General features: G+C 49.6%; 1 protein-coding gene and 1 long non-coding RNA gene across 2 annotated transcripts in view; one reads left to right on the top strand and one right to left on the bottom strand.

Annotated features, from left to right (window-relative positions):
• The window catches only part of gars1 (glycyl-tRNA synthetase 1), a 28,014-nt gene continuing 13,079 nt past the window's right edge, over positions 1 to 14,935 (bottom strand). Inside the window, exons 5-16 of the mRNA XM_084193098.1 lie at positions 14,210 to 14,298; positions 8,115 to 8,191; positions 7,811 to 7,956; positions 7,489 to 7,638; positions 5,741 to 5,903; positions 5,500 to 5,664; positions 2,437 to 2,690; positions 2,235 to 2,320; positions 1,953 to 2,062; positions 1,744 to 1,837; positions 692 to 882; positions 1 to 585 (exon numbers count right to left, since the gene is read on the bottom strand). Of these exons, the coding sequence (XP_084049224.1) occupies positions 460 to 585; positions 692 to 882; positions 1,744 to 1,837; positions 1,953 to 2,062; positions 2,235 to 2,320; positions 2,437 to 2,690; positions 5,500 to 5,664; positions 5,741 to 5,903; positions 7,489 to 7,638; positions 7,811 to 7,956; positions 8,115 to 8,191; positions 14,210 to 14,298 (1,651 nt within the window). The 3' untranslated portion in view covers positions 1 to 459. The remainder of the gene's footprint in view (positions 586 to 691; positions 883 to 1,743; positions 1,838 to 1,952; positions 2,063 to 2,234; positions 2,321 to 2,436; positions 2,691 to 5,499; positions 5,665 to 5,740; positions 5,904 to 7,488; positions 7,639 to 7,810; positions 7,957 to 8,114; positions 8,192 to 14,209; positions 14,299 to 14,935) is intronic.
• On the top strand, positions 8,670 to 9,451 carry LOC311118263. The gene is made up of 3 exons (XR_014611777.1): positions 8,670 to 8,949; positions 8,998 to 9,162; positions 9,211 to 9,451. It is a non-coding gene; the product is annotated as an uncharacterized lncRNA (long non-coding RNA).

Genomic DNA, 14,935 nt, shown 5'->3' with positions numbered 1-14,935 from the left:
TTCCAGTAAGAGCAGGTTCCGTTTATTGAACCAGAGATGTTTTCCATGTTGATTTAATCAGTCCTGAAACTGGAATCGTGAAGCCTCTCTTCTCTTCCCACACAAGATTGACAACCTGAACACATTTCTCTTTTTATACCAGGCTGAGAAGATCTCTTCCTCTCCCCCCCCTCTCTCTCTTTCTCTCCCCCTCTTCCTCCACTCAGAGCAGATTCCAGTACGCAGGTGAATATTTACCAGAACAGGGACAAATCATTACACTGTCACCCTGTTTATAATCATTAGGTACAATAACTATATAACATTTATTTTGAAGTTTAATTTCAGTGGTTGCAGTTGTGTGTTAGGACACCGTGAGGACTGACTGAATTACAGTTGCAGTAAAATTGTCCCTATGGATGCAGAAATGTAAAAATGTCTGTGGGCGTTTCATAGCAGTGACTGACAGACATACGGAGTTCATTCCTCGGTCGTGTCCTTCTTGCTGGTCTCCTGTCCCTCAAAGATGGGGTACTTGCTCTCCACCTCGGACCAAGTCATGACACCGTTGGCCAGATCACGGATGATTCCTGGCAACTCACTGACCTGGAGAGGCAACAGAGAACCCAGTTAACCCAGTTCATTAACCTTTCAGTTAATCACTTCTAGTACAGAGCAGTACGTTGACATGTATGAAGTAAAGATGTCGTACCTCGGCCCTGATCTGCCTCATGGAGTCGCGATCCCTCAGCGTGGCGGTGTGGGGCGTCTTGTTCACCGTGTCAAAGTCAATGGTGATGCCGAACGCCACTCCGATCTCGTCTGTCCTGGCGTAGCGCCTCCCGATGGATCCTGACGAGTCGTCCACCTTATGGGACACGCCCTGTTTGGTCATCGCTTCAGCTGCAAGGAGGAGACAGGGTGAGGAGAGAGGGTGAGGAGACGGGAGGAGAGAGGGTGAGGAGACGGGAGGAGAGAGGGTGAGGAGACGGGAGGAGAGAGGGTGAGGAGACGGGAGGAGAGAGGGTGAGGAGACGGGAGGAGAGAAGGTGAGGAGACGGGAGGAGAGAGGGTGAGGAGACGGGAGGAGAGAGGGTGAGGAGAGAGGGTGAGGAGACGGGAGGAGAGAGGGTGAGGAGACGGGAGGAGAGAGGGTGAGGAGAGAGGGTGAGGAGAGGGGAGGAGAGAGGGTGAGGAGACGGGAGGAGAGAGGGTGAGGAGACGGGAGGAGAGAGGGTGAGGAGACGGGAGGAGAGAGGGTGAGGAGAGAGGGTGAGGAGAGGGGAGGAGAGAGGGTGAGGAGACGGGAGGAGAGAGGGTGAGGAGACGGGAGGAGAGAGGGTGAGGAGACGGGAGGAGAGAGGGTGAGGAGACGGGAGGAGAGAGGGTGAGGAGACGGGAGGAGAGAGGGTGAGGAGAGAGGGTGAGGAGACGGGAGGAGAGAGGGTGAGGAGAGGGTGAGGAGACGGGAGGAGAGAGGGTGAGGAGACGGGAGGAGAGAGGGTGAGGAGACGGGAGGAGAGAGGGTGAGGAGACGGGAGGAGAGAGGGTGAGGAGAGAGGGTGAGGAGACGGGAGGAGAGAGAGTGAGGAGACGGGAGGAGAGAGAGTGAGGAGAGAGGGGGAGGAGAGAGGGGAGGAGAGAGGGTGAGGACATGTTAGTTAAATACCTTATGTAACATCTGACACTGAACTGTTCAACCTTTGTTCTGAAATCATCATGGTCTTGTTCTAAACAGAAATAGAGCGTGGAAGGAGTACTTACAGAGTTCCTTAACAAAAGGCGTGAATTCCTGGTTTTGGCTCAAAGGAAGGACGGAGCATTTATATGGAGCTACAGTGGTAGGGAAGCTGAAGAACTGGAGACAAGAGAGACGGACATTTCAAAACCATTATTCCACTGTTAAAACCATTTATGTAATAACTAAGTTCTAACGGCCCAGTCAGTAGTAGTAACATTTGATGTCTCCCTACCGTTCTCTGTTCGTCTCCCTCTCGGACTTGGAATGTGTGCTCGAAGATTGAGTACATGATTCTACCGATGCCAAAAGAGGGTTCGATGACGTTAGGGACCACCTCCTCCACTGTGGGGAAGCAGTTAAACATGTTATGGTTGGCTGCGATCTTAATGCATGGCTTCTACAATTAGAACTGTCCATCCAGTAGAAAGAGGATGTTATTCAACAACAAGAGAACCTAGAACAACCTCCTCTAGAACATGTCTAGGTTCTAGAAGGTTCTAGAGTGTTGTCTCACCATGCAGGGTCTTCTGGAACCTCTTCACACTGACCATGTCCTTGGTGAGTTTAAAAGTCTTTCCCTCCGTCTCTATGGTGAACTCCCTGGGGGAAGGTTAGGTTTAGCATTGTCAATGAGACTGGAATATTGCATAACATTACGGAGGCTAAAGAATTAAATCTATCGATTGTGTCACATATGACCTCTGTTCACTACTCACCCGCTGCTGTTGAGTAGCATCTCCTGTTCAGTGATGAAACACTCGTCACATACAGCTAGATACTCCATCGCTAGCTTGGCGTCCTTCTTATAGGCTTTACCGATGGCGCCCTTATTGGCCTCAAACTGGACCATATCTACTACTTTGGGTTCTTTTAGAGGCTTCTCTGCCACTAGAGCGACCTTGGTAGCCCGGGCGTGGCACAGCAGGTCGAAACAGGAGCGGTCAGCACAGCCCACTATCTCAATCCAGCCCTGCAGGAAATACAGAGACGCAGGGTTATTATGGGGTTAGGGTTAACTCAGGGTTATTATGGGGTTAGGGTTAACTCAGGGTTATTATGGGGTTAGGGTTAACTCAGGGTTATTATGGGGTTAGGGTTAACTCAGGGTTATTATGGGGTTAGGGTTAACTCAGGGTTATTATGGGGTTAAGGTTAACTCAGGGTTATTATGGGGTTAGGGTTAACTCAGGGTTATTATGGGGTTAGGGTTAACTCAGGGTTATTATGGGGTTAGGGTTAACTCAGGGTTATTATGGGGTTAAGGTTAACTCAGGGTTATTATGGGGTTAGGGTTAACTCAGGGTTATTATGGGGTTAAGGTTAACTCAGGGTTATTATGGGGTTAGGGTTAACTCAGGGTTATTATGGGGTTAGGGTTAACTCAGGGTTATTATGGGGTTAGGGTTAACTCAGGGTTATTATGGGGTTAGGGTTAACTCAGGGTTATTATGGGGTTAGGGTTAACTCAGGGTTATTATGGGGTTAGGGTTAACTCAGGGTTATTATGGGGTTAGGGTTAACTCAGGGTTATTATGGGGTTAGGGTTAACTCAGGGTTATTATGGGGTTAAGGTTAACTCAGGGTTATTATGGGGTTAAGGTTAACTCAGGGTTATTATGGGGTTAGGGTTAACTCAGGGTTATTATGGGGTTAGGGTTAACTCAGGATTATTATGGGGTTAGGGTTAACTCAGGATTATTATGGGGTTAAGGTTAACTCAGGGTTATTATGGGGTTAAGGTTAACTCAGGGTTATTATGGGGTTAAGGTTAACTCAGGGTTATTATGGGGTTAAGGTTAACTCAGGGTTATTATGGGGTTAAGGTTAACTCAGGGTTATTATGGGGTTAAGGTTAACTCAGGGTTATTATGGGGTTAGGGTTAACGCAGGGTTATTATGGGGTTAGGGTTAACGCAGGGTTATTATGGGGTTAGGGTTAACTCAGGGTTATTATGGGGTTAGGGTTAACTCAGGGTTATTATGGGGTTAGGGTTAACTCAGGGTTATTATGGGGTTAGGGTTAACTCAGGGTTATTATGGGGTTAGGGTTAACTCAGGGTTATTATGGGGTTAGGGTTAACTCAGGGTTATTATGGGGTTAGGGTTAACTCAGGGTTATTATGGGGTTAAGGTTAACTCAGGGTTATTATGGGGTTAGGGTTAACTCAGGGTTATTATGGGGTTAAGGTTAACTCAGGGTTATTATGGGGTTAAGGTTAACTCAGGGTTATTATGGGGTTAGGGTTAACTCAGGGTTATTATGGGGTTAGGGTTAACTCAGGGTTATTATGGGGTTAGGGTTAACTCAGGGTTATTATGGGGTTAGGGTTAACTCAGGGTTATTATGGGGTTAGGGTTAACTCAGGGTTATTATGGGGTTAGGGTTAACTCAGGGTTATTATGGGGTTAGGGTTAACTCAGGGTTATTATGGGGTTAGGGTTAACTCAGGGTTATTATGGGGTTAGGGTTAACTCAGGGTTATTATGGGGTTAAGGTTAACTCAGGGTTATTATGGGGTTAAGGTTAACTCAGGGTTATTATGGGGTTAGGGTTAACTCAGGGTTATTATGGGGTTAGGGTTAACTCAGGATTATTATGGGGTTAGGGTTAACTCAGGGTTATTATGGGGTTAAGGTTAACTCAGGGTTATTATGGGGTTAAGGTTAACTCAGGGTTATTATGGGGTTAAGGTTAACTCAGGGTTATTATGGGGTTAAGGTTAACTCAGGGTTATTATGGGGTTAAGGTTAACGCAGGGTTATTATGGGGTTAAGGTTAACGCAGGGTTATTATGGGGTTAAGGTTAACGCAGGGTTATTATGGGGTTAAGGTTAACTCAGGGTTATTATGGGGTTAGGGTTAACTCAGGGTTATTATGGGGTTAAGGTTAACGCAGGGTTATTATGGGGTTAGGGTTAACTCAGGGTTATTATGGGGTTAGGGTTAACTCAGGGTTATTATGGGGTTAGGGTTAACTCAGGGTTATTATGGGGTTAGGGTTAACTCAGGGTTATTATGGGGTTAGGGTTAACTCAGGGTTATTATGGGGTTAGGGTTAACTCAGGGTTATTATGGGGTTAAGGTTAACTCAGGGTTATTATGGGGTTAAGGTTAACTCAACACAAGATAAGAACTTCAAGTTGTAGACACATCTAGCCGTCGAGGGTGGGACCTACATAGAATGTTTTGGTCTCTGCGTCCCAGCAGTCACGGGCATAGTGGGTTAAGGTTAGGGGTTAGGGTCAGGGGTCATGGAGGACCTACATAGGATGTTTTGGTCTCTGTGTCCCAGCAGTCACAGGCGTAGTGGGTTAAGGTTAGGGGTTAGGGTCAGGGGTCACGGAGGACCTACATAGGATGTTTTGGTCTCTGCGTACCAGCAGTCACAGGCGTAGTGGGTTAAGATTAGGGTCAGGGGTCATGGAGGACCTACGTAGGATGTTTTGGTCTCTGCGTCCCAGCAGTCACAGGCGTAGTGGGTTAAGGTTAGGGGTTAGGGTCAGGGGTCATGGAGGACCTACATAGGATGTTTTGGTCTCTGCGTACCAGCAGTCACAGGCGTAGTGGGTTAAGATTAGGGTCAGGGGTCATGGAGGACCTACGTAGGATGTTTTGGTCTCTGCGTCCCAGCAGTCACAGGCGTAGTGGGTTAAGGTTAGGGGTTAGGGTCAGGGGTCATGGAGGACCTACGTAGGATGTTTTGGTCTCTGCGTCCCAGCAGTCACAGGCGTAGTGGGTTAAGGTTAGGGGTTAGGGTCAGGGGTCATGGAGGACCTACGTAGGATGTTTTGGTCTCTGCGTCCCAGCAGTCACAGGCGTAGTGGGCCATCTCGTTGTCCATGTGCTGACGGAAGCGAAGCTTGTCTTTGGCCACACCCACTTTAGTAAGGTAGAGGTAGATCCTCCCGATGAAATATCCCAGGACGGAATTATTGATCACTCCCTGAGAGAGACAGAGTTATCAATATGACTCTGGTATTGGTTACTTCCTTACTGAAGCCACTGTTACAGCATCCTACCTGCTCCACAGCGTCCCCCAGCCTCATGATGTGAGCAGACTGTCCGCTGGTCTGGGCCTTGGAGGAGTACAGGACGATTTCCAGGTCAGCCACGTTGGCGAACTTGGGGTGGACCTTCTCAGTCGGGTCCACAAAGTGCTCAATCTCAGCCATGGTGAACTCTCTGGAAGCACCAGGACAACCATCACTAGCTCAACAGACCCTCTAAACACTAACATCACAGACTGACTGTCAGGTAGAAACTAACACATCACAACAGACTGTCTGACTGTCAGGTAGAAACTAACACATCACAACAGACTGTCTGACTGTCAGGTAGAAACTAACACATCACAACAGACTGTCTGTCAGGTAGAAACTAGCACATCACAACAGACTGTCTGACTGTCAGGTAGAAACTAACACATCACAACAGACTGTCTGACTGTCAGGTAGAAACTAACACATCACAACAGACTGTCTGACTGTCAGGTAGAAACTAACACATCACAACAGACTGTCTGTCAGGTAGAAACTAACACATCACAACAGACTGACTGTCTTTCAGGTAGAAACTAACACATCACAACAGACTGACTGTCTGTCAGGTAGAAACTAGCACATCACAACAGACTGACTGTCTTTCAGGTAGAAACTAACACATCACAACAGACTGTCTGTCAGGTAGAAACTAGCACATCACAACAGACTGACTGACTGTCAGGTAGAAACTAACACATCACAACAGACTGACTGACTGTCAGGTAGAAACTAACACATCACAACAGACTGACTGTCTTTCAGGTAGAAACTAGCACATCACAACAGACTGACTGACTGTCAGGTAGAAACTAACACATCACAACAGACTGACTGTCTTTCAGGTAGAAACTAACACATCACAACAGACTGTCTGTCAGGTAGAAACTAACACATCACAACAGACTGTCTGTCAGGTAGAAACTAACACATCACAACAGACTGACTGACTGTCAGGTAGAAACTAACACATCACAACAGACTGACTGTCTTTCAGGTAGAAACTAGCACATCACAACAGACTGACTGACTGTCAGGTAGAAACTAACACATCACAACAGACTGTCTGTCAGGTAGAAACTAACACATCACAACAGACTGACTGTCTTTCAGGTAGAAACTAACACATCACAACAGACTGACTGACTGTCAGGTAGAAACTAACACATCACAACAGACTGTCTGACTGTCAGGTAGAAACTAACACATCACAACAGACTGTCTGACTGTCAGGTAGAAACTAACACATCACAACAGACTGTCTGACTGTCAGGTAGAAACTAACACATCACAACAGACTGTCTGACTGTCAGGTAGAAACTAACACATCACAACAGACTGACTGTCAGGTAGAAACTAACACATCACAACAGACTGACTGTCTTTCAGGTAGAAACTAACACATCACAACAGACTGTCTGTCAGGTAGAAACTAACACATCACAACAGACTGACTGTCTTTCAGGTAGAAACTAACACATCACAACAGACTGTCTGTCAGGTAGAAACTAACACATCACAACAGACTGACTGTCTTTCAGGTAGAAACTAACACATCACAACAGACTGACTGTCTTTCAGGTAGAAACTAGCACATCACAACAGACTGACTGTCTTTCAGGTAGAAACTAGCACATCACAACAGACTGTCTGTCAGGTAGAAACTAGCACATCACAACAGACTGACTGACTGTCAGGTAGAAACTAGCTAGCTCCAGACTAGAACTCACCTGACACGGATGAGTCCTGAGCGAGGTGAGATCTCGTTCCTGAAGGAGTTGCCGATCTGAGCAGCAGCGAAGGGAAGCTTTCCCTGGTTGAATTCCAACAGACGCTTGAAGTTGAGGAAGATTCCCTGAGCAGTTTCAGGCCTCAAGTAGCTGCAGAATAAAGTCAGACACTCAGTAAAACACTGGTACTGGGTCCATGGCAAATTAGTTAATTGGAACTCCGTTCAAAGGCAAAACGACCAACGTCAGCATTGGAAACCCTACAGTACACCCACACAGTCCAACCAACATCTGGGTCCAGAGTGAGTCATTGCTCCATTACCCTGTCATGTTTCCCCCTGGTCCGATGGACGTCTGGAACATCAGGTTGAAGAGATGTGGCGCTGAAACATCATTTCCTGTGGTGGGGGACTTCACGCTGTATTTCACAAAGAGGTCAGTCAACTCCTGTTGGGTGTAGTTGTCCATCTGGAGAGACCAATGAAAACACGGTCAACTTGTTGACATTAAACAATAACTTAGGACTTCCATTTATGCGTCAGGGATTGATGAAGGTATAGTTTGTGTATCTATTCTAGTATATCTGCTGTACGTCTCTAAACCCCCATCTGTCCGTCAGTACCAACCTGAGTCACCACTTCCTCCATCTCGGCCTTCTTCTCTGGAGCACATTTCTTATCAGACACCAGCTTCTGGAGGTGAGCTGAGTTGAACAGAGAAACACAGGGTCAAAGGTCAAAGGGTCAAAGGGTTAGGGTTGAACAGAGAAACACAGGGTCAAAGGGTTAGGGTTAGGGTTAGGGTTGAACAGAGAAACACAGGGTCAAAGGGTCAAAGGGTTAGGGTTGAACAGAGAAACACAGGGTCAAAGGGTTAGGGTTAGGGTTGAACAGAGAAACACAGGGTCAAAGGGTTAGGGTTAGGGTTGAACAGAGAAACACAGGGTCAAAGGGTTAGGGTTAGGGTTGAACAGAGAAACACAGGGTCAAAGGGTTAGGGTTGAACAGAGAAACACAGGGTCAAAGTCATATATACTGGGCCAGTTTATTGGTTCAGACCAAGACAAGTTTTAATAGTTGTACGTACAGCATACACATGGTAGACACCGTCCAACTAAATGCTTCCTGGCAGGTTCCTTCTCCACATACACATGGTAGACACCGTCTAACTAAATGCTTCCTGGCAGGTTCCTTCTCCACATACACATGGTAGACACCGTCCAACTAAATGCTTCCTGGCAGGTTCCTTCTCCACATACACATGGTAGACACCGTCCAACTAAATGCTTCCTGGCAGGTTCCTTCTCCACATACACATGGTAGACACCGTCCAACTAAATGCTTCCTGGCAGGTTCCTTCTCCACATACACATGGTAGACACCGTCCAACTAAATGCTTCCTGGCAGGTTCCTTCTCCACATACACATGGTAGACACCGTCCAACTAAATGCTTCCTGGCAGGTTCCTTCTCCACATACACATGGTAGACACCGTCCTGCTTCCTGGCAGGTTCCTTCTCCACATACACATGGTAGACACCGTCCAACTAAATGCTTCCTGGCAGGTTCCTTCTCCACATACACATGGTAGACACCGTCCAACTAAATGCTTCCTGGCAGGTTCCTTCTCCACATACACATGGTAGACACCGTCCAACTAAATGCTTCCTGGCAGGTTCCTTCTCCACATACACATGGTAGATACCGTCCTGCTTCCTGGCAGGTTCCTTCTCCACATACACATGGTAGACACCGTCCAACTAAATGCTTCCTGGCAGGTTCCTTCTCCACATACACATGGTAGACACCGTCCAACTAAATGCTTCCTGGCAGGTTCCTTCTCCACATACACATGGTAGACACCGTCCAACTAAATGCTTCCTGGCAGGTTCCTTCTCCACATACACATGGTAGACACCGTCCAACTAAATGCTTCCTGGCAGGTTCCTTCTCCACATACACATGGTAGACACCGTCCTGCTTCCTGGCAGGTTCCTTCTCCACATACACATGGTAGACACCGTCCAACTAAATGCTTCCTGGCAGGTTCCTTCTCCACATACACATGGTAGACACCGTCCAACTAAATGCTTCCTGGCAGGTTCCTTCTCCACATACACATGGTATACACCGTCCAACTAAATGCTTCCTGGCAGGTTCCTTCTCCACATACACATGGTAGACACCGTCCAACTAAATGCTTCCTGGCAGGTTCCTTCTCCACATACACATGGTAGACACCGTCCAACTAAATGCTTCCTGGCAGGTTCCTTCTCCACATACACATGGTAGACACCTTCCAACTAAATGCTTCCTGGCAGGTTCCTTCTCCACATACACATGGTAGACACCGTCCTGCTTCCTGGCAGGTTCCTTCTCCACATACACATGGTAGACACCGTCCAACTAAATGCTTCCTGGCAGGTTCCTTCTCCACATACACATGGTATACACCGTCCAACTAAATGCTTCCTGGCAGGTTCCTTCTCCACATACACATGGTAGACACCGTCCAACTAAATGCTTCCTGGCAGGTTCCTTCTCCACATACATATGGTAGACACCGTCCAACTAAATGCTTCCTGGCAGGTTCCTTCTCCACAATTCAACAACAATAAGAAATAATACAATAACAATATAAAGTAAATGGATCAGTAGAACAGAATAAACATTAGCATCAGTATAATACAGGAAGGAACAACTTATACTCCAATATTTACAGGTGTTTTGGGGAAGGGGGATGGGGACAGGGTATAATCTGAGGGGAAGGGGGGATGGGGACAGGGTATAAACTGAGGGGAAGGGGGGATGGGGACAGGGTATAATCTGAGGGGAAGGGGGGATGGGGACAGGGTATAATCTGAGGGGAAGGGGGGGATGGGGACAGGGTATAAACTGAGGGGAAGGGGGGATGGGGACAGGGTATAATCTGAGGGGAAGGGGGGGATGGGGACAGGGTATAAACTGAGGGGAAGGGGGGGATGGGGACAGGGTATAAACTGAGGGGAAGGGGGGATGGGGACAGGGTATAAACTGAGGGGAAGGAGGGATGGGACAGGGTATAAACTGAGGGGAAGGGGGGGATGGGGACAGGGTATAAACTGAGGGGAAGGGGGATGGGGACAGGGTATAAACTGAGGGGAAGGGGGGGATGGGGACAGTGTATAAACTGAGGGGAAGGGGGGATGGGGACAGTGTATAAACTGAGGGGAAGGGGGGGTGGGGACAGGGTATAAACTGAGGGGAAGGGGGGATGGGGACAGGGTATAAACTGAGGGGAAGGGGGGAAGGGGACAGGGTATAAACTGAGCAGTATAATAAGAGTCTGGTAGCAGCAGCTGGGATGTACTGGAGGTACGGTATGGAGCACGGTCCCAGTGATGTACTGGAGGTACGGTATGGAGCACGGTCCTCAGTGATGTACTGGAGGTATGGTATGGAGCACGGTCCCAGTGATGTACTGGAGGTACGGTATGGAGCACGGTCCCAGTGATGTACTGGAGTTATGGAGCTGCGGTCGTGGATGGAGCAATACCCGTACCAGGCTGCGACGCTCTCGACGGTGCAGCTATTTGGAGAGGACCCGCGGTGGCACGCCGAGGGGCATGTTCCCTCCTCTGCTTCCTGAAGTCAACAATCAACTCCTTTGTTTTGTTGACGTTGAGGGAGAGGTTGTTGTCCTGGCACCACAATGCCAGTTCACTGACCTCCTCCCTATAGGCTGCCAGTTCACTCACCTCCTCCCTATAGGCTGACTGTTGGCTATCAGACCTACAGCCGTGGTGTCGTCAGCAACCTTGATGATGGAGTTGGTGTCGTGCAAAGCCATGCAGTCATGGGTGAACAGCAAGTACAGCAGGACCCCTGGGGGCCCCTGAGTTAAGAGTCAGCGTGGAGGAGGTGTTGTTGCCAATCCTCACAGCCTGTGGTCTGCCAGTCAGGAAGTCCAGGATCCAGTTGCAGAGGGTGGTGTCCAGACCCAGGGCTCTGAGCTTGGTGTCGAGCTTGGAGGGAACAATAGTGTTCAGCATTCAACTGTAGTCAATGAACAGCATTGTCACATAGGTGTTCCTCTTGTCCAGATGTGTTATGGCCATGTGACAGTGATGGAAATGGCATTTTCATGGATCTGTTGGAGTGGTAGGCAGATTGGAGTGGGTCCAGTGGGCCTGGTATGCTGGCCTTCATGTGGGCCATGACCAGCCTCTCAAAGCACGTCATGATGACTGGGGTGAGTGTGACGGGGCGATAGTCATTTGGGCACTGGGACGATGGTGGTCTCCTTAAAGCAGGTGGGGACTACAGCCTGGGACAGGTTGAAGATGTCAGAGAAGACGCCGCCAGCTTGTCAGCACACACTGAGGACGCGGCCAGGGACGTCCACACGCTGAGGACGCGGCCAGGGACGTCCACACGCTGAGGACGCGGCCAGGGACGTCCACACGCTGAGGACGCGGCCAGGGACGTCCACACACTGAGGACGCGGCCAGGGACGTCCACACGCTGAGGACGCGGCCAGGGATGTCCACACGCTGAGGACGCGGCCAGGGATGTCCACACGCTGAGGACGCGGCCAGGGATGTCCACACGCTGAGGACGCGGCCAGGGATGTCCACACGCTGAGGACGCGGCCAGGGACGTCCACACGCTGAGGACGCGGCCAGGGATGTCCACACGCTGAGGACGCGGCCAGGGACGCCATCAGGCCAGGGATGTCCACACGCTGAGGACGCGGCCAGGGATGTCCACACGCTGAGGACGCGGCCAGGGATGTCCACACGCTGAGGACGCGGCCAGGGATGTCCACACGCTGAGGACACGGCCAGGGATGTCCACACGCTGAGGACGCGGCCAGGGACGTCCACACGCTGAGGACGCGGCCAGGGACGTCCACACGCTGAGGACGCGGCCAGGGACGTCCACACGCTGAGGACGCGGCCAGGGACGTCCACACGCTGAGGACGCGGCCAGGGATGTCCACACGCTGAGGACGCGGCCAGGGATGTCCACACCCTGAGGACGCGGCCAGGGATGTCCACACGCTGAGGACGCAGCCAGGGATGTCCACATGCTGAGGACGCGGCCAGGGATGTCCACACGCTGAGGACGCGGCCAGGGATGTCCACACGCTGAGGACGCGGCCAGGGATGTCCACACGCTGAGGACGCGGCCAGGGACGCCATCAGGCCAGGGATGTCCACACGCTGAGGACGCGGCCAGGGATGTCCACACGCTGAGGACGCGGCCAGGGATGTCCACACGCTGAGGACGCGGCCAGGGATGCCATCAGGGCCGGTGGCTTTGTGAGTATTCACTCGAGAGTTTTCCTCACGTCAACCTCTGGTCGTCTGGAGCAGCGAGAGCCTTCCTAGATGGCTCGGTATTGTCTGCCTCGAAGCGAGCATAGAATGAGTTAAGCTCGTCTGCGAGGGAGGCTTTGGTGGGCACAGCACAGGGACAGAGTACTGACAGGCCCCAGCTAACTGATACACAGGGACAACACAGTACTGACAGGCCCCAGCTAACTGATACACAGGGACAACACAGTACTGACAGGCCCCAGCTAACTGATACACAGGGACAACACAGTACTGACAGGCCCCAGCTAACTGATACACAGGGACAACACAGTACTGACAGGCCCCAGCTAACTGATACACAGGGACAACACAGTACTGACAGGCCCCAGCTAACTGATACACAGGGACAACACAGTACTGACAGGCCCCAGCTAACTGATACACAGGGACAACACAGTACTGACAGGCCCCAGCTAACTGATACACAGGGACAACACAGTACTGACAGGCCCCAGCTAACTGATACACAGGGACAACACAGTACTGACAGGCCCCAGCTAACTGATACACAGGGACAACACAGTACTGACAGGCCCCAGCTAACTGATACACAGGGACAACACAGTGCTGACAGGCCCCAGCTAACTGATACACAGGGACAACACAGTGCTGACAGGCCCCAGCTAACTGATACACAGGGACAACACAGTACTGACAGGCCCCAGCTAACTGATACACAGGGACAACACAGTACTGACAGGCCCCAGCTAACTGATACACAGGGACAACACAGTACTGACAGGCCCCAGCTAACTGATACACAGGGACAACACAGTACTGACAGGCCCCAGCTAACTGATACACAGGGACAACACAGTACTGACAGGCCCCAGCTAACTGATACACAGGGACAACACAGTACTGACAGGCCCCAGCTAACTGATACACAGGGACAACACAGTACTGACAGGCCCCAGCTAACTGATACACAGGGACAACACAGTACTGACAGGCCCCAGCTAACTGATACACAGGGACAACACAGTACTGACAGGCCCCAGCTAACTGATACACAGGGACAACACAGTACTGACAGGCCCCAGCTAACTGATACACAGGGACAACACAGTACTGACAGGCCCCAGCTAACTGATACACAGGGACAACACAGTACTGACAGGCCCCAGCTAACTGATACACAGGGACAACACAGTACTGACAGGCCCCAGCTAACTGATACACAGGGACAACACAGTACTGACAGGCCCCAGCTAACTGATACACAGGGACAACACAGTGCACTGAACAAAGGTTTGACTACTGTAATGTCAATTCTATTATATTGATGTAGAGGTTGGAAAATACCAGTTGTGTGAATAGGGCATTTCTCTTTTTCACACCATGTCAAGAGTATAGACTAACCTTTGAGGAGGTGGTCTGCCCTGAAACACTCTCCGTTCTTCACGTCTTTCACCATGTAGTCCGCAAACTTGTCCACGTGCCCAGACGTCCTGTAGACATAATAGCACATTATACCCAAATATTAAGATTGGGAAAGAACAGAGCCGTCAGCTGTCCTTAGTCATAATAGTCATAGATCTCTATGGGCCCTGGTCAAAACAAGTGCACTATATCGGGAAAAGGGTGCCATTTGGGATACATCCTATAATGATTGGCCGTGTTCCAAATCTGGCTTGCCTACTACTTATTTAAACTGCATACCCAACGATAAAGCCTTGTGTTCCTATTATCTACTGTGGCGATAAAGCCTTGTGTTCCTATTATCTACTGTGGCTATAAAGCCTTGTGTTCCTATTATCTACTGTGGCTATAAAGCCTTGTGTTCCTATTATCTACTGTGGCTATAAAGCCTTGTGTTCCTATTATCTACTGTGGCTATAAAGCCTTGTGTTCCTATTATCTACTGTGGCTATAAAGCCTTGTGTTCCTATTATCTACTGTGGCTATAAAGCCTTGTGTTCCTATTATCTACTGTGGCGATAAAGCCTTGTGTTCCTATTATCTACTGTGGCTATAAAGCCTTGTGTTCCTATTTGTATTATCTGGGGCTGTTGGCGGTTGGTGCACCCGATTAAGCTGCCCTGTGCGCTGGTTAGGCCAATTGTTGACATTTTTAACCATTTAATG

This window comes from Coregonus lavaretus, assembly GCF_964263955.1.
Source record: "Coregonus lavaretus genome assembly, contig: HAP1_SCAFFOLD_322, whole genome shotgun sequence".
In the NCBI taxonomy this organism is placed as follows: domain Eukaryota; kingdom Metazoa; phylum Chordata; class Actinopteri; order Salmoniformes; family Salmonidae; genus Coregonus; species Coregonus lavaretus.
This window is presented reverse-complemented; position numbering and strand designations above follow the sequence as displayed.